Raw genomic sequence first — 19,782 nt, 5'->3', positions numbered from 1 at the left:
TGTGTATCTCTTGCCGCTTCTAAAAATCTTCTGTAACGTGGATCCGTTACTACACTCACATGTGTTTTTCCCGTATAAACTTTATATACCATGCTGTACCAATTATCACGAGTCCCATATCTTTTTTTTCCTATTGGAGTCAAATATTCATTTCGATCGCTAAAATAATTTTCCGCAAAATCACCAATTTGTTCTATAGTATACAGTGCTGAGAGAGGTCGCGATATCATATCCCATCCCTCCTCGGTAAAATTTTCTCTTAAATTCTCAATATTAAACTTTCCTTTTATCATTAAAGGTTTTCCTCCTCCAGGTTTTTTTCCTCCAGGTTGTCCTCCAGGTTGTCCTCCATCATCAATTGCAAGTTGTTGCGCCGCTGCTGCTATTGCTAATCGCTCGGGTAATGTTCGTGATTGCTCCTCAATACCTTTCAACATAGGAAAAATTCCGCGTTTCTTGATATCTGGATCTTTTTCGTCGCCATATACAACCTGCTCAATTGTTCCAGTCACTGGCTTCAACCATTTTGCCGAAGTTTCGGAAATTCCATGTTGCATATCTTCGTAACCACGAACATTTCTCTTAAATAATCGCTTCGTCGGAATTAGCTTCTTTAATGCCGCTAATTGCTCTCGCGCTAATCTAGCAGATTGAGGTTCTCCAACTGTGCTAGTTTTTCGACTCATCTTATTTTCAATGATATTGTTTTATTGTGAAATAAAATTAGTATTCGCAGCCCAATCTTGCAATCACAAACAAACTTTACCATACCCCCCCCCCTAAATTTTGTTGTTTTTTTTTATGCCTGAAAATGCATCCCCGGGCGAATTTTTAATGATTAATTTGCGAAGGAAGGTTTATTTTTGCAATCTGAGGCTTCTACGGAGAAAGTTTGTGTGGGAGGCTTAAATTTATCTGAGCCACCTGGTCTGTACGACTTCCCTGCTGCTCACTGGTCCTTCGCTCAGACAGGGTGGAGAGGCCAAACATCCTGGGCATTTCATTCCACAATGCTTGTGTTGCTCTCGATTGTTATAACCATAGTCACATTTCTCACAATAATAACTGTATCCCAGGAATCCAGTGATACTGGTAGTGGTATCGAAATGGTCATCGTGATGATAGACATGAATGTATTTTCCGTCCTTAAAATCTTGGCCTCGAAACAACAGAGTTCCACGCATTTCTTGAGGGTGCACTTTCAAGGTGTAGCGTGGAGCTAGGGCATCTTGCAATTTTTGCATCTCAGGAATGCCACAGGGTGTGTCTTTGGACAGTCCGGCTTGTTGCAACAGGAGTTCTGCTTCATTTTGTTGTTTGGCTCGATCGCATCGTTGAATAGTTTTCCAGGTTCTTTTCCATTCTACCGTGTCGTTCTTGTTGGCATAGGTTCGTCCCACCACGATGGCACGGGCTAAACACATCTGGTCTTGAGGGTTGTTAATTCGGACGAGACTCTTTTTGGTGTTGCGAAGGTCGTCCACCAATAACATCTTTTTGCATCCAGTTCCTTGAGGAGGAGAGACGTGGGCCATTTTCAGTGTGGCTTTACCATCGGTGATGTCAAACTGGTCATTAGATTGTTGCACCTGTTGTATCTTGTCCATGACTTTGGAAGGGGTCAGTTCTGCGGGTCTGCTAAACTCGATCCAAACAGGGGATTTCAAGCTGTCGTGATCTATGGATAGTGTCAAGAAATCGTCTTCTTTGGGTTGACATTGTAGCTTGAGTGCGGTGAGCAAAGAATCCCACATCTCGGTGATAAACCCTTCTGCTTTCTCCAAGGGTACGTCGGCCTTGAAATCTTTAAACTTCACCGTGTAGGTGTAAGCCGTGGTTCTAAATTTTCTAGAGGAGTGCTTTTCCGTCTCTCGAATGGAATAGTACTTTTCAGGGTTGACTAAGGGTGGTGAACTTGGTTTAGAGGGTTCGGAATCTGGTTCACTCATGTCCTCTTCAAAATCACTGGCATGAATTTGTGCCAAGATTTCAGCCCTGGTACGAGGCGATAGATCACGTTTCTGCCTCTTACTTTCTTCTTCTTCTTCTTTCTTCTCGAATGAATGGGATCGTTTCATCTTGAGTGCAGAACGTCAAATGACTCAAGTTTAAACACCATAGACTAATTTATAGTCTTGGCAAACCAGCGTATATAAAAAGGGTGTGTGTCTTGTCCTTTCACTATTCATTTCACTCTCAAGCTGAGCACAACGATGGAAGAGACTACCCAGATGGAACGTTTCGTCAGAGCTTTGCGAGGGGTCATTAGAAAATTCTCTTCAGACCAGCCGACGGACTACTCTCCTTCCTTTCGAGATAAAAGTCAAGATACTTGCTATATCTGTCAGAAGAAAGAGCATTGGTCTTCAGAGTGTCCAGACCGTCAAAAAAAGAAAAAAAACAGGGGCTAAAAAAGACAAAAGTCAAGATACCTGTTATTATTGTCAAGAAAAAGGACATTGGTCTCCAGATTGCCCAAAAAAGAAACAAGAGGAGTCAGAAGAAAAGAAGGATTCTTCGGAAGAAGAGAGGGATTCTTCGAAAGAAGAGAGGGATTCTTCAGAGGAAGAAGAGGAAGAAAGAAGACAATTCTATTTACAAGAAGCAAAGAAACAGGAGAAGAAAAGAAGAAGGGAAGAAAATGAGGAAAAAACGGTGAAGAAATTAAAAAAACAGAGAGACTAAACAAGGAGAAAGAAGAAGTCAATGAACTTTTAATTAAAGTGTTCTGTGGTGAATTGTGAATTGGATTGTAAAAAAATGGATAAAAGAATACATGAATGATATAAGGTAAGTGTCTTTGAGTTCTGATTTTAAAATAAGAAGCTACACTCACGCACTCATACACAGATACGTACTATAAGGTAAAATGGGTGGGGTTTATTCTTGAGTTATTGGCAAATTGAAATTGTATTTCTTTTCGAGAAATGTGGGTGGCCCTGAAAAGGGCCTTTTTATTTTGGTGTAGGGGTGAGTTTAACCAATCAACTTTAACTGCCTTAAGCCTTTGCCACGGCCAAGGCCTACTTCTGATGATTGGGTTGAAATCACTAAGGGTGGTACGACAGGTTTAGTCACAGGGTTGGCGTGTTTAGCTCGGGAAGGTCGTATTCTCTTTGGTCGTGATAAAGAAGTCTGATACATTTGTTTCAGACTTCTTAACTCCGCTAAAATGTCCAACAGTACCGTAGCCGTTTGATTTTCACCCTCTTGTTTCTTTGCTGCTACTTCTTCTTGCTGTTGTTGCTGTTGTTTTTTTCTTACCTCTTCTTCTTGTTGTTGCTGTTGCTGTAGGAGAAAAGCTTGTTCCGCTTCCTTTTGTCGTTGCATAAATTTCTCCAATTCTTCTTTCTGTCTCTGTCTAAAATTCTCCACTTGCGGTAATGAAGAAGGTAACGAAGGTTCCGGAACAAATTCTTGCGAGGTAAGAAAATCCACAAAATCCCAATGTACCTCTTCTGAATGTAAGTCCGGGTTCCCTTGGGCAGTCTCCCCTGCTGGTGCACCCCAATGGATCGTTTTCTGAGTTTCCGTCATGTTGAATCACTGTCGCATAGATTGACTGCACACAAGCGCTAACGAATCTATATAGACCACGTGACGTCACAGACTGCTCTCTTCGGATTGGATGCGAGCTGACTGAATTTTGTAACGCGTGTTCGGATTGGTAAATGAATTCAATCCGTTTCAATCCTTCCTGTACCTATAAATAAGCGCAGTTCACTGCATTGATTCACTTGTTCTCGTCGCTTCAAGATGTGGACCGATGTGCAATCTTCTACGCTTGTGTCTTCCATGATGTTCCGGACGGACATGCTCATGTATGTCCGAGCCAAGTGGACCGTTGTCCACAGGACAAACACCAGCCTGTGGATACGTAGGATCTACGTTGAAAGACAAGGATGCCTGAAAAGAGTGCTGATTTACGGACCAACAGTGAGACGTAGCCTAAGGACAAGAAGAAGACCAATGCGGTACCATTTATGTTAATGAATACATTAACATAAACCCAAAGGCCCTTTTCAGGGCCAGCCATATTTCTCGAAAAGAGATAGCCTTTCCATTGCCTACCCTTTTTTAAAATTTAAATTTAAATTTAAATTTAAATTTAAAAAAATTTTTAAAAAATCCCAAAAGCCCAAACTCTATTCCCCATGTTAATTTCCCCTTGTCGCTAGACAGACCCACACTATAGTTCCATGTTAAATTCCCTTTGTCGCTAGAGTGACCCACGATTTTTCTCCATGTTAATTTCCCTTGTCGCTAATCTGACCCACGATTTTTCACCATGTTAAATTTCCCTTCTCGCTAATCTGACCCAGGGGTCTCTGTAATGCTAATTCCCATTGTCGCTAATGTACCCCACTTAACTACTAACGGGCGCACTGGCTTCAGAGTCTCCCCCCACCCCCGTCAAAAGGGTGGGTGGGGTTTCTTCTGTTGAATTTGTATTTCCTTTGCTTGCTTGTTCAGTCTTGTTCTCTGTCGTATTGTCTTCCATTACTTTTCTTTGCGTATCATCCGTCTCACTCTCGTATTCACGTCCTGTTTCATAATCATCATCATTTCCAGTTTCTTTGTCATTTTCCTGTTCAAATATAGTTTCATTTTCTGTTTCTGTTTCCATTGTTTCTTCTTCAATTGTTTCCTCCCTTTTCTTTTTAGTTATGGTTTCCTTCCTCTCTGACACATTTTTCCTTTCTTCTATTGTATAATCTTCATTTCTTCCTGTTTCGCCCTCCTGGGGTGATTCCGGTCCTGTGGCTGCTTTTCTTTTTATTCTCAACTTTGGTATTGGCGTAGATGTTAGAGGTTGAATTCCTATTAAGTCATTCCCAGTATGGTTATGCTGTTCCTCTTCCTCTGATAAGCATCCGTACCTATTTCTCAACGTTAGTCCCTCTTTGTTGTTTGGGGTTTTTGGAAGTCCCGATTTGTTTGGGCTAAGTACTTTTTGCCACTCCAGTGTCGATTGTTCTTCTCCCCTTATTTCTGTTAAGTCCATATTCGTGAGTGAGCTTGCCGTTACTTCCTTATTTTGCTCTTTTTCAGTTCTGACTTCTTTTATGAGTTTTAGTATCGGTTCGGGTTCTTGCATGTTACGATTTAGTGGTGCAGCTGCCACCCTACTTGCATACGTACCCTGTTGGTTGTGCCTTGCGCTGTTTGTTCTACGCCTGGGCAGTCACGTGGTTCATGCCCCGTTTGAAAACATCTGTGGCATCTCCGATCTTGCTCTGCTCCTCTATACCAACTTCTGAGTTTGAACCCCATGACATAGAAAAATAGGGGCATTTTCTTTGCATCTTCTTTTTGCACATAAATAATTCTGTTTCCGGATTTGATCGGCGCAAAACCCCAAACTGTTGCCATCTTGTGGGTTACGACCTTCGCTCCGAATTTCTTTTCAACTTTTAGAACAAGTTGATCTGTATCCACTTCGAATGGAAGTCCCACTATATGAATCTCTGTTAACTTTGGCTCGATATTTCTTGTAAAGGGTTCTGTCTCCTTTACTACTGCTCTCATCCCTTTTATTTCTATTTCCGTCATTTCTAATAACGGAATTCGATCTTTTGTGTATATCACATACTTGTTCAGTCCTCCATTTTGAAGCGCGTCTATCTTCCCGATCTCCACACCCATGACATGCATTGCCATCAGTATTTCCGCTTGTCTTGGTGCTTGTGCGGCTCCTTCAAAATCCAAAGTCTGACATCCTGGTGGATGATGCACAAGTAGTCGTCTATCTTCTACACTAGTTCTGAAGTACTGGTTCAGTTTAGATCTTGTCATTACATTTCTTTCCTCCATGATTTCCATTGTAGTAAGACAAAGATACGGGATTCGCGCCAGATAATCGTTTCGAAGATGTATGGGTTTTTGTTATTCAGAATTACGTTGAGAACGGGTCGAAACTTCATATGAAATTCGTAGAAAGAATTATTATTAGCTTACATTTCCTGCACATTACATTAACTACAATGCCATGTGTAAAGTTTGTCAGACAAGGGTCGCGCATTCGAAACTCCAATCGTTAATTATTTATTTTTTTTTGGGGGGGAGGTTCAAATTTTCTTTAAAACTAGCTCAGCCTATTTGTATGTATTTACTTCTTTAATTACACACACACACACACACACACACATACATACATACATACATATATATATATATATATATATATATATATATATATATATATATATATATATATATATATATATATATATATATCATATCTATATATGTTATCATAGCATCTCCTTGTAAAGGTGTATGCATTCAGTTGTCCGAAAATTAGTATATTCGTGGATTTTTTTATGAATATAAACTTGAACACTAATATGAAATAAGTCATACATAAACACCAACGTGCATGCATACATACATACATACATACATACATACATAGGGGCCCCGAGTGGCCGAGTGGTCTAAAGCGCTCTCTGCTGCGGATCATTACCATCTCACCTCTGTCTGCGTGGTTTCAGTCTCCGATTCGGCCAATGTGGGTATGTGAGAAAGCTTGCCAGTAACTTCTCGTGGGTCGGTGGTTCTTCCCGGGGTTTTCCCGGGTTCTTCCTCCACCATCAATACTGGCCGCCATGTATAGCCTATCGTGTGCTGAAAAATGGCGTTAAACCCTATAACAACATACATACATACATACATACATACATACATACATACGTAAGTACCTACCTACCTACTTACCTACCTACCTACCTACCTACATACATACATACATACATACATATATACATACATACATACATACATACATACATACATACTGCTTTAAAAATATGAGAAAACGATTGATCACCCCGTGTTAACGGGTGGATGGAGTTTCACATTCTGTTCATTGTATACTTTGCCCTCAGAAATTATCATTTGTACAATCTATCTAACTTACCATTTGCACTAACTTAATATTTGTACCAACTCACTATTTGTACTAACTCACAATTTGTACTATATAGCCTCAGGTGCGGGTGGTCGTGGGTTCGATCTCTGGCCGAGTCATACCAAAGACATATAAAATGGTACTAACAGCTGCCTGCAAAAACAAGTTTTTGAACATCAGAATAGTCATTAAAGAGTGGTATCCCTCATATGGAACACGTTGCACAAAAGATGTTGTATTGTTCTGCTTGAGTACACCATGCACATGCTCGACTAACACACATTTTTTGAGTAGGAAACACTCTATTTCAGACAAAATCACTCGATTATCAATGCTAGAAAAGTAGTCAAGATCCTTATACGACGAATGGAAAAATGGATCGAACAATATTACTTGACTTCCGAAAGGCATCGATCTACTGGGACATCAAATTCATCTTTTTAACGTAGCTAACGAACTATTACCTGGTTTGAAACATACTTAAATAACGTGTCTCAGTAATATCACCTAATGGTGGTCTTTCTCAAGAAAAACACAAATTAAAAATCACGGAGCGCCACCAGGGTCATTTTTAAGTTCATCTCTATTCCTAGTTTTTATCAAAAGAGCCACTACTAACTATAGGAAGGAAATACTCTATAGGCAGTTGACCTTTCTGTATATGATAACAGCCTCATGAGATAAAAGTGAACTCCAACGTGCACTAAGTGACCTTCAGTGTATTGACATTGGAATCCTACTTAATACAGACAAAACAAAAGTTGCACGTGCCACTGCCAAAACAGTGGTAATCGTGACTGAGCATAACTATATTGTTTGTACGATAGTATCAGCTTACAAATGGTGACTAATAATAATATATTTGGTCGGTGTATAGTGGATAACTGCTTAAAGTGGAATATGTATACTTTTATCTTCGGCTGTTTTGTAAATTTAGAGTCATTGTTCCATAGAAAGATATCATTATGTTCGACAAAATTTTATTTTACTATTACAATATTGCATGGTGTGATTCTGTGAGTCGAAACCTACAACAACTGTTTATAATGCCTCCCAAAAATACATCATGAAATATTATACTTCATAACTCATTCAGCAAAAGTTAAATATTTTGCGTATACATGAACTTTCTTTTCTGAGAACAAACAAAAATGACGCCTATTTAATTAAAAACAAACCAATTCCTATCTATCATCTTAACGTTTTATACGACCAGAGCAGGGCAATACGTATGTTCCTAATGTGATGCATGCAGTTTTAAAAAACTGCAAATGCTAAATCAAAAAGAACAATAATTTAAAAGATGCTTTCAATAGTCATCTGACATTGTTTGGAATGATGTGCTAAGGAAAACTAAACAGGCATAAACTGCACAACCCTTTCATGGCAGAACGATTGCGCGGATGAAATAAATATAAAAAAATATCCAGTGTTTTCATTCCTGTAGGCATATCTATGTGAAGTCGTATATACAAATTTGTCACACACGCGTGCACGTTTTTACTGCAACGATGAAATCAAACAACTAAATATTCAGTGTTCATCATTCCTGTAGGCATATCTATGTGAATTCGTATATACAAATTTGTCACACACGTATTTATGCTTGTATTGCATGAAAGGTAGTATATGTTGTGTTGTAGCTTTTCTTTGTGTCCGTGCATGTGTCTAGTAATCTTGGATCTTTTACCTGTCCCTCTAACCGGGTAGATTTCTACGCAAGCATATTTTGTGGCACGTGCTTGGCTTTATACATTGCTATATTATCCGTTCATATGTTCATACACAGGTTTTTGGTTGCTGTAATTTGTTTTGTTTTGGTTGGTTTGTTTGCATATTGTTTATGCTGGTCGTGGTGGTATGTCTCCAGAATTGTAGAGAGCGCATATCAACCAAACGTAATTCATATCCTTATTGATTACTTTCTACGTTCATATCTACCAAGAGTGAACTCAATGGGTTTTGCCATCACGGCGTCATGTTACTTTTTTTAGCACTATCAGGAAAAGTCCAATGCCAGCAAATAGGTGATTCCAAGTAACGTACACTATAAGACGGTACAACAGCAGCTCATTTTTACATGTAATTCTTTGGAAGGTCGACCAAAAAATTGTAAGATCTAGAGTGAATGATACAGTTGTAATCTAGCAGGGTTGATATTGTTCGAATCAGGTCTGGCTAATGTTGTGATCTACCGGAATGGTACTATTGGACAGGTAACCTTGAAAACTTCGGTATTAAGTCACCGCCATCTGCGTTATATGTGAAGAAAATGCATCTCTGTTTCAATATATACAAAATCTCCGAGGTTTAAACTCAAACTGCATGAGAAAATCATACCCCTTCTTTTCGTTTTGAGTATATCTTATGTTGAAAACTTCACATTATCCAACGGATGATAGTACACATTGTCGAATACCGGAGCTGCAGATTGGATATATTTATTATTCTACAGTCTAAAGTGAAACGAAACAGAAAGCAGGTCTCTCTCTCTCTCTCTCTCTCGCTCTCTCTCTCTCTCTCTCTCTCTCTCTCACACACACACACACACACACACACACACGCACGCACGCACGCATGCATGCATACATACATACATACGCACACACACACATACACCTTGTATCATAGTGGTACGACAGAAGGTTGCTATTTAAAAATTATCGTTTGGTTTCTAATGTAACCCTGCTTGAAAATGTAAAGGTTACAAAAAGCTAATGAATATCTCTTTGATTTTTTTTTATGCAAATTTGGATGACACGATAATTGAATTGAAAATTTTCATAATATTAAATGTAGACGTCATTAGAAATGCCATTATCATTTTTTTCTGTCTGCAAATAATGTGAATTAACGTGGACTACTTAAATAAGGGCGTCACTGTACATTATTTGACATAACGTCAGACTCGAAACCGAAAGATCGCGGGATTTAGACCTGTCAAGCAAAACTACCCACCCCAACCCCGCTATGAAAACCTATGTTGATCCATGCTTTGTATTATCTTTTTATGTATGTTAATTTTCAACGTGAATCTTAGGGTCGGGTGCAAATCGCGTCTGGAGCACGCGATCTAAGCAGTACTTCACGTTCACAGAATACCTGACTGTAACTTATAAATCACGTCGTCTAATTCTTGTTTTTTTAAAAAATTAGATTTATGATATTTGATACACAGAACATTAAATCAAAGACATACACACACGTACACACAATCACATAAGTGTGTGTGTGCGTGCATGTGTGTGTACACATGATTTAATGTACGGGGTGTGTGCACATGATTTAATGTACGCGCGCGCGTGTGTGTGATACAAGACTCTCCTCTGATAGACGTGTTGGCTGCTTTGCATTTGTTTTCCTTTCTTCCTTTTGATTTAGTTATACATGTATTTTGTTTTATTTCAGAGGGGTTAGGGTTGGGGGATTGTTTTATTGTTGTTGTTTTTTTGTTGGTTGTTTTTGTTGGTTATTTCTTTGTTTTGTTTTGTTTGTTTATTTGGGTTTTTTCTTTTTGTGTATGTGTATTTCTATAATTTACGCAAACGCTATTGCTAATAGCTGTTCTTCGAAACAACGATGTTTATAATAATTTTGCCGGGTGTGCTTATAAACTTCTCTATATCGCGTTCTATGCTGCAAACAGTGTTTCTATTCATAGTCATTACTTGTCATTTGCTATACAAACGTTAACCTGTGATCAATATTCTGAATATATAGAGCTTAAAAATGGCGGGCGATAGAAACCAGTGTATCAGTTCCACCCGAAAACATGCCAAGAAATAACTTGACATTGGCCTAAAAAGCAATTTGACCTAACGGAAGCTCAGGTAAGATTAAATTAAAGGTAGGATGTGAAGGGGATATATGTCAGTCAACGCTTTGCTTCACCCCACCATTCACCTACATGTATACATTTCAGGTCCGTTATCATCAAGGTACATATTTGAATTTTTTCAAGCAGACAAGAGGTGCATTACGGGGGAAAATGCGCTATATGCATTAGCTAAGCTACGGCAATTTGAAATGTACGCAGGGCTCCCTCAACTTTCCTCGCTGCAATTGGTGGGAGTCTGCGGGGCCTCCCTAACGAGGTCTGGACAATATAACGGGTTAATGATATATTATGTTGAATTCATAATGGTCTAGAGCTGGTTAAAGAGAGATCATATATCTTGGGGATTATGCTTTATAATATTTTTGTTCTCATTTTTCCACGTGATCTGTGTGAACGTGGCTGCGTATTTGCGTACTGATAGCTGCACAGCTGAAATGCACACAGTTGACGTGTATATATAAACTACCCGTATGATATTCACACTTGCGGTCAACTATTGACAGAAAGATACGCTTAAACGTTACGAATCGTTTCACGCAATACTTAACATGGTCACGTGACTCATTCGACTTTAACATATCGTGACATAATTAGATACTTAATGTCTTTCCGAGATATCATCGCATAAATTTATCCTCGCCAGTACAGTTTTCCTACCTTTTAATAGTTTCAAATACTGACTAAACGTTTTTTTCTTCTGTCAGCATAATACAAGATTTATGAAAATGTGCTTCATTTATGTTTTCATTACTGAGCTTAACTGGTGACTCCACTTCACACTTTCCTTATATTTTGCTGTTCACTTGGGTACCGATGTGACATCATTTATGTCAATCGTAACAGCCTTATAAAAAGAAAAGAGCGAGAATAAAAAGTAGTTTAATTTGTCTGTAAATAAACAGGAGTGAAATTAATGTAACTTTTCTTGTGTTCTTTGACATGACAGCGAATGGGAACATACATTTGTGGACATTATAATAATAATAATAGTAATAATAATAATAATAATAATAATAAAAGCTGTAGAAAGAATATTTTGTTCACACGTCGATGGACATAGACGATATAAAAATAAGCTAACCCTACAGTTTGTTCCGTCGATCATTGGAAGAGTTACGACTAAAAATGTACAGTGACATTTCACCACCAACAAAACAAAATGAAATACCTTTTTTATATGCATGTGAGATGCACTACGTGGCGAATGATTCCGAAAAAATAAGATGTTCATTAGGAACGGCAAATTTTGTGTATTCTGACAGAGCTCAAGTCTTTCATTTCTTTAATTAATTTCCGCTATTAATTTATGCATGCCGGTCCTAATTCTCATACAGTCATTTGTCATGCCATGCTATTCTTTCCCTACTTCAGGTACAGCAGTGACCTGTTCTTATTAAAGTGAAAACTTTATAATTTTTAAAATGGAGACCTTTGCTAGGTTGCCATTAAAGAAATTCCATTAGTAGCAAACATTACGTCAGTCATTTGAATTTGTCTGTAACTAAGTACTTTTCTGTCTTATTTTACTGTGATCAACGAACTTCAGTAGACAAAAGGACACGTTTTATAACTGTATGAGAAAATCAGCAAACGCCTTCTACTAATGGGAACAGACACGTTCCTATCTTTCTATAGCTAAATGTATTTAGTTGGCAAAATTATAAAACAGCGTACATGCGATGGGACCTTTTTGTGCTTTCCATTTGCTTAAAATAACACCGGATAAATATGCCGAATGTCCCAATTCATCCTTTTTGTTTCTACGTCTGCTGATCCATTCTTACTTCACACTATAGATCAGTCTCTCAATACGTCCATCCAATCATCAGTCCGAATGGTAAAAGGTCAAATATATCAGCAGTAGTGATGTTTTGTATATATATATATATATATATATATATATATATATATATATATATATATATATATATATATATATAATGAGCAACATTTTACGGTCTGGGTCCTAAAATGGGGAGTTCGGTATAATGGGGTCGGGGATGGTCCAGAGAGGGGTATTTAATAAGTGTTGGATTTTCTATGAAAGTAGCTATATTTAACTTTGAGGTATTAATATGGATAGCGTCTTGCCTTATGGTATGTACATATTTTCAGACATTTTAAGGAATATGTCCTATCTGGGTGACTCTCAGCCGAGAAATGAGATCGATCATGTGGAACTCTCTGGTTTTGAGGAGGAGGAGTATATCCGTCAGCTGGATGAGGTACATTTCGACGAATATGTTCTTTATTTCATTAGCTTCTGATTACAAAATTAATTCTTACTTTCTATATTTTCTTTCTTTTATTAATGTTTTATTATAAAACGTACTTCATGTTTTGAGTTTATAGATAATTAAAAGATGTGATAAAACAAATTATATATATATATATATATATATATATATATATATATATATATATATATATATATATATATATATATATATATGTTGACACAAAAATTGATAACGCCGCAATTTCAAAACGGTTGCAAAACAGTGTCTTTATATGAAGTTTATTTGTTCCATGCAAATTGCTAGTCAGAACAATCTCTAACCTATGTATTGGTATTTCACACAAGGTTCCCTCGCTACCGGAAAATCGGGAAAAAGTCGGGAGAAATGAAAAGTCCTTGAATTTCGCAAATATTGAGATTTGAGATTTGTGAATTCATGTGACAAGTAATGGCAATGAGGAGTACTGGGTTAGGTTTCGTCTACGCCGTAGTTTCGTCCTGTCTGTCAGCGGATTAAAGACATAACGATTACAATACTTGCCATTTATGAGAAAATAAATCATTTTCCTATTAATTTCATGCAGGTATGAGTCGATATAACATAAGTTTAAATTTTCTTGCCCGCTTGTTAGCTACTAACATATGTCGCTACCACACGGTGGCGGCAATTTACAAATTTCATATATGCAGTTGCAATGACCCCACACCACAACCTAAATGTCCAAATACGGAAAATGGGGTGGGAAGATTCGAAGGAAACTCGATTAGAAAATGGACTGCTATTCGTTTTAAGCCAAATTTGTTTTCAAAATTGTTGAATCTCAGAGTTGAAATGAGAAATTGTCGTTCATTGTATTATATATTAAAAAACGATACGAGCCACTGTATCAATACAAGTTTGGGGACTGGTTTAACGAATTACAAGAAGACAAGTTGATGTTACAGAAAATTCAGTCTTTGTCGATACAACAGTATATAATTTTGAAAGTCTTTTATCAAAATTTAAAAACAACCGTTTTGAAAATGTTTATAAATGATGGATTGTTAATCAGATCGTCTTAAGGAGATTAGGTTGTTTGAAAAATCTTATTTGGGATTTTATTGGCACAGAAAAATTCAGGGTTAAACTCGTTTCGTTACAAGATAACATTCTAATTATTTGCGTTTATTATTTTTTATGCTGTAATAGGAAATTTTACTTTCTATGAGATGCATATATATATATATATATATATATATATATATATATATATATATATATATATATATATATATATATATTGCTGTATAATTATTTAGAATTAAAGGTTTGAAAGGAAACAAAACATAATTTATGTTCAATATGTTCTTCCCACCTAGCAACATAATGCAGCAAAATAAAGTTAGAATTTGTATTCTGTTCATTGAAATGACTTTACATGCCAATTTATAGGAATATAATCAAACTTGTTTCGTGTGATACATTTTGTGGTTTTGTACATGATCATCGTTTCTGACTTTGATGTTTTTGGAGAGCCTTGAAAGAGAAACATCTTTAGATTTAGAAAATGCATGCTCTATAATCTAAAATATTCATGAATTCCATTCAGTAATGGTCATATGTGAACCTTGAAAAAAAGTAATTTCATCCTGGAAAAGCCCTGGAAATAACCTGGAAATGTATATTTAGAAAAGCGTGGGAACCATGTTCACACGAGTCGGAAAACTATTTCTTGTGGTGGATGTAAGTGAATCATTAGACTTTGTATTAGTGTTCCACATGAGATGTTTAAGCAGTTATTGTGGTTCTTCAGGGGGGACCATTGGCTTGTATATTAGTGTTCCACATGAGATGAATAACAGTGTCATTTACTTGTCTGATTTATTTTTCAGCGGGTAAAGCAGTTTTACGACCAGGTACGTTTCCTCGCAACACAATGTTAAGCTCACAATTTATTTAGCTTGAGCCGTCAGGATGTCTAGAAGTGGAGAAACATCGTGTTTATATTAATGAAATAAACCTATACGACACTCAGTATTTAAACACCGTATTTATATTAATGAAATAAACCTATACGACGCTCAGTATTTAAACACCGTGTTTATATTAATGAAATAAATCTCGGATACCTATACGATACTCACTGTTTAAAACGCCGTGTTTATATTAATGAAATAAACCTATACGACACTCAGTATTTAAACACCGTGTTTATATTAATGAAATAAATTTCGGATACCTATACGATACTCACTGTTTAAAACGCCGTGTTTATATTAATGAAATAAACCTATACGACACTCAGTATTTAAACACCGTATTTATATTAATGAAATAAACCTATACGACGCTCAGTATTTAAACACCGTGTTTATATTAATGAAATAAATCTCGGATACCTATACGATACTCACTGTTTAAAACGCCGTGTTTATATTAATGAAATAAACCTATACGACACTCAGTATTTAAACACCGTGTTTATATTAATGAAATAAATCTCGGATACCTATACGATACTCACTGTTTAAAACGCCGTGTTTATATTAATGAAATAAACCTATACGACACTCAGTATTTAAACACCGTGTTTATATTAATGAAATAAACCTCGGATACCTATACGACACTCAGTATTTAAAATAATGATGGAAGTGATACAAGTTAATACACATATTAAGGCTTGTATGCTGGATATATATATATAAGATTCTTACATGCTGGATGAGCATAATATGATTATATGCTAGACATGTCTTGGATATATCGGTGTGTGTGTGTGTGTGTGCGTGTGTGTGTGTGTGTGTGTGTGTGTGTGTGTGTTATTATGACATATTCTATTCTTTATATATCCTTATCTAATTTACCACAAAATGGACACAAGTCCTTACTTTCTTTTGAAATCACAGTTGACGGATTAAGAAAGCAAGTTTCTTCCATTTAAATGATAATCTGAAATGTTAGTATTATGAAAACTTTCGACTGTTAATGAACAAAACTGGTGGCGTATTAGCGGGTTAACTGTTCACTTGTATCTAAATAAACATCATTTGTTATTTTCCTGCACTTAGCGCGGGAATCAGGGCGTGACGGTCGAGGAAATATGGGAACTTCTTAACGCAACTCCACCTTACGCAGATGAGCAGGATGCTCCCATCAGCTTTTCCGTACCCTCCAGTGAGTTTGAAGAGCTGCTCAGAAAGGAACTGGCGAAGAAGAACAAAACAGATCTCATTTCTTATGCAGAATTCAAGCGCCTGGTGAGTCGGGTCATTTTTTGTTTGATACGCCAAATTTTTGGAGGTTTGGAATTATTTTTTGAGACTTCGTGACAGTCAAAGCCATCATTAATTGACCTAACGCTTTTGTTGAATTGCCGTCTGAAAAATGGTTGACTTCTATCTATTGACCGATATACAATTCGCGCTTCTTTCAAATTATACCTAATAAAGTAGATTGCTGGCACTGTTGTTTTATGACAGAAATAATGTTTTTTTGTGTCTTTTTCGTTTTCACTGACATGCCTTTTCTCTGACTTCCTTCCGAAAAAGAATGTTTCATACTCCACGTTAAAGGCTGTGCCTCACTATCAATTGTACAATGTTGGGGCGTTATAGAAGTTACAATGCGTTCATATATGGAATATATATCTCAAATTTTAATATAGAGCTGTTTGTTTTGAGGTGTTAATGTGCAAAATTGAATTATTTTGCTTTAAATATCAAAGTACTAACAACAAAATCAGTAGCAGGACCTTTTATTTTCCATCTCTTTAACGAGGTCTTCCAGCTCGAAGCAAAAGTATTTGAGTAAACTTTGTATAACAAACACTATTACTGTTCTTGCAGTCATGATTCATTCATTGGTTGTTTAATTAAATAGACCCCATTACTGAGGCTACATGTGTAATTACTTTAAATACCCACCACTAAAAAGGCTTCATGTGTAATTACTTTAAATAGACACTATTCCTGAGACTTCATGTGTAATTACTTCAAATATACACTATTAATGGGGCTTCACGTGTAATTACTTTAAATAGATACTGCTACTGAGACTTCATGTGTAATTACTTTACATAGCCACCATTACTGAGGTTTCATGTGTAATTACTTTAAATACATACTATTAATGAGACACTGAGACTTCATATGTAATAATTTTAGCTTGGTGATAGATGCCGTTATATATATATATATATATATATATATATACTTACTTACCTGTAGATTACGAAGCGGGGTAAATTGACTAGAGAAGAACGGAGGGCTGTGGATCGGTTTATACTATGGGCCATACAGAATGTGGTATGGTCCTCCGAACAGAGGGATTTTCTCCAGATGTACACGTGTAGGCCACCACCCATCTTCATGGTCATCATCAGTATTATAGAGGTACGGTGAAGTCTGACATAGAGATCATTCTTTAGAATGGAGAAAGACTGTTGATTATATGTTCAACAAGACACCACAGGCCGATGGATCGATAGATATATATATGTATATAATACTGAACCAAAATGGCACGACGGATAGATAAATTGACCTTGCAAGCTATATATGCTGAACGAAAAATAACGTCTTAAGTATAAAATGGCACGACGGATTGATAGATAGACCTTGCAATCTATATATACTCAGCAAACAATAACGCCTTAGGTATACAATGGATACATAGATAGACCATGCAACCTATATATACTGAGCAAAACATAAGCCCTAGGAATAAAATGGCGCGATGGATAGATGGACCTTGCAACCTAGATATACTCTGAGAGAACAATAACGCATTAAATACAAACTGGCATTTTATTTGTGTTGTACGCGTAAAAGCTTTGTTCAACATTTACTTACTAGCGTGCGTCTCCATGTTTTATGTATAGTCCATAATGTTTAATGTTTAAAAAGTAAATACAGTTGTAATACAGTTGTTTAATTAAAGCTGCATCCGGACTGGAATTAATATATTTCATATACTTTAATGAAATGTTCTTAACTCATGAGCCACAAGTAATGATTTAAGTAAGAGAACGAACTCGCGTTTACTCCTACCAACCTAACTTGAAATAATGTTTGCAAACATTTTTACCGTATAGATCGTGCTTTTCGCGGTCTTTGTGGATGAAATGAAAAGGGATGGAACAGCTTTATTGCCAGAATCGGGCTTTCCTTCAAGGAACGCGTTGATCTATAAACCTGATCGACGGTACGAAGCCTGGAGATATCTCACATACATGCTAGTGCATAGCGGGTATGCTCTCTCTCTCTCTCTCTCTCTCTCTCTCTCTCTCTCTCTCTCTCTCTCTCTCTCTCTCATCCAGTACGAGGATACCAGTAGAATCATCGCAAGGAACTGACAATAGCTCTCAAACATGCCATGGGCAAACAGGAGCTAAGTTACTGGTTGTGAAGCTTGCTGAAAAACATATAATCTATACAAGTTATCACATAAAATCTGTACAAGTTATCACATAAAATCTGTACAAGTTACCACGTCATATAATCTGTACAAGTTGTCAAATCAGCCATCTGATGCAAAACTGTCCAGTGGCCCGGAGTTGCCGAGTGGTCTAAAGCGCTCTCCGTTCCGTTACGGATCACTGTCATCTCACCTCTGCCTGCGTGGGTTCGAGTCTCGGATTCGGCCAATTTGGGTATGTGAGAAAGCTTGCCAGTAGCTTCTCGAGGGTCGGTGGTTCCTTCTGGGGATTTCCCGGGTTCTTCCTCCACCATTAATACTGGCCGTTATGTTTTGCCTATCGTGTGCGTTAAACCCTACAAGAACAACAACAACAACAACAACAAAAACTGTCCAAATATAGTAACAAAGCAGCCCCATTTTTATGTGTTCATTGGCGGTATTATCAACGAAAAAAACTAATATTTAATATAATTTTTGTGTTAACTTTCCTCGTTCACACTTTTTTCTCTGGCATCCAAATCTCTTATAGTCAAAATACGGATCTTGTTTTGAAAGCTTCAAGTGTATATTAGTATAGTCATGTCCATTATTGTATGGTAGGTGCTGATCAATTTGGTTTTATCAAAATTAATCATGACAAATGCTTTAAATTTTAAATGTTCTTTCAGTTAATCGTATATAAAATTACAAGCTGAATATTAAATAGGGCTCGCTGTACTAATCCATATTCTGCAGATATCAATGTTAATGCTGGAAAAATTGACTGCTTTCTACACTGAATGGGCAGTATACGGAATGTGAAGTTCGTACTTGAAGTCATGGCCAACATTGATGTGTATGTAGTTCGTACTTGAAGTCAGGGCCAACTCTGGCACCATTGTTTTTGAGAAAAATGTCTCTAAATTGTGGTTCCGATAAACCGCTGCTACAAATAGCAGTCTCTAAATTGTAGGCAGAGGATTGTTTTGACATGCCGGAAAGTTCGTTTCGTAACAGTACATATGTAATCTTTGTGGCAGGTAAAAGCATAAATACAAGTATCGGATAATTAAAAAGAGTGAACTTGTTATGGTTATACTTCACAATTTTCACAAAATTTCCTTTAAAAGGAAAGACTATATATCCTTATTATTATGTTGGCACCCCATGACTCCGTTCCAGCAGATGCTGGTAAAGAGTTAGAGGTGTCACCTTGTTTTTCGTTTTTAAAAATCATGGTTTGTGTTTTATGTATCCACCGTCCTCACACTTCTTGATTTCATGTGATTTTGTTTTATTTGAATTCCTTTTTTATTTTTATTTTATTTCATAATTTTTTTATTTTATTTTTAATTTTTGTTAATTTTTTTTTTTTTTTATTTTTTTTATTCTTTCCGTCAGGGTTGATCTTTGTT

At 36.8% G+C, this 19,782-nt stretch overlaps 1 protein-coding gene across 6 annotated transcripts in view; it reads left to right on the top strand.

The window, feature by feature from the left end:
* LOC149779926 (rhomboid-related protein 2-like) overlaps positions 1-19,782 on the top strand; it is a 164,131-nt gene that overhangs the window by 127,511 nt on the left and 16,838 nt on the right. For 2 of the 6 annotated variants that reach the window (XM_089936628.1, XM_089936626.1), the window contains exons 2-6: positions 12,864-12,973; positions 14,860-14,883; positions 16,039-16,227; positions 17,197-17,361; positions 18,063-18,217. In XM_089936628.1, coding sequence (XP_089792754.1) covers positions 12,878-12,973; positions 14,860-14,883; positions 16,039-16,227; positions 17,197-17,361; positions 18,063-18,217 — 629 coding nt within the window. In that variant the 5' untranslated portion in view covers positions 12,864-12,877. Of the gene's footprint in view, positions 1-8,964; positions 9,127-9,147; positions 9,393-10,239; positions 10,741-12,863; positions 12,974-14,859; positions 14,884-16,038; positions 16,228-17,196; positions 17,362-18,062; positions 18,218-19,782 lie in introns of those variants that run through there. The other 4 variants (XM_089936629.1, XM_089936627.1, XM_089936630.1 and 1 more) reach the window with 4 other exon arrangements.

The sequence above is a fragment of the Sinohyriopsis cumingii genome, chromosome 16 (assembly GCF_028554795.1).
Source record: "Sinohyriopsis cumingii isolate HCF-2022 chromosome 16, ASM2855479v2, whole genome shotgun sequence".
Classification (NCBI taxonomy): Eukaryota; Metazoa; Mollusca; class Bivalvia; order Unionida; family Unionidae; genus Sinohyriopsis; species Sinohyriopsis cumingii.
This window is presented reverse-complemented; position numbering and strand designations above follow the sequence as displayed.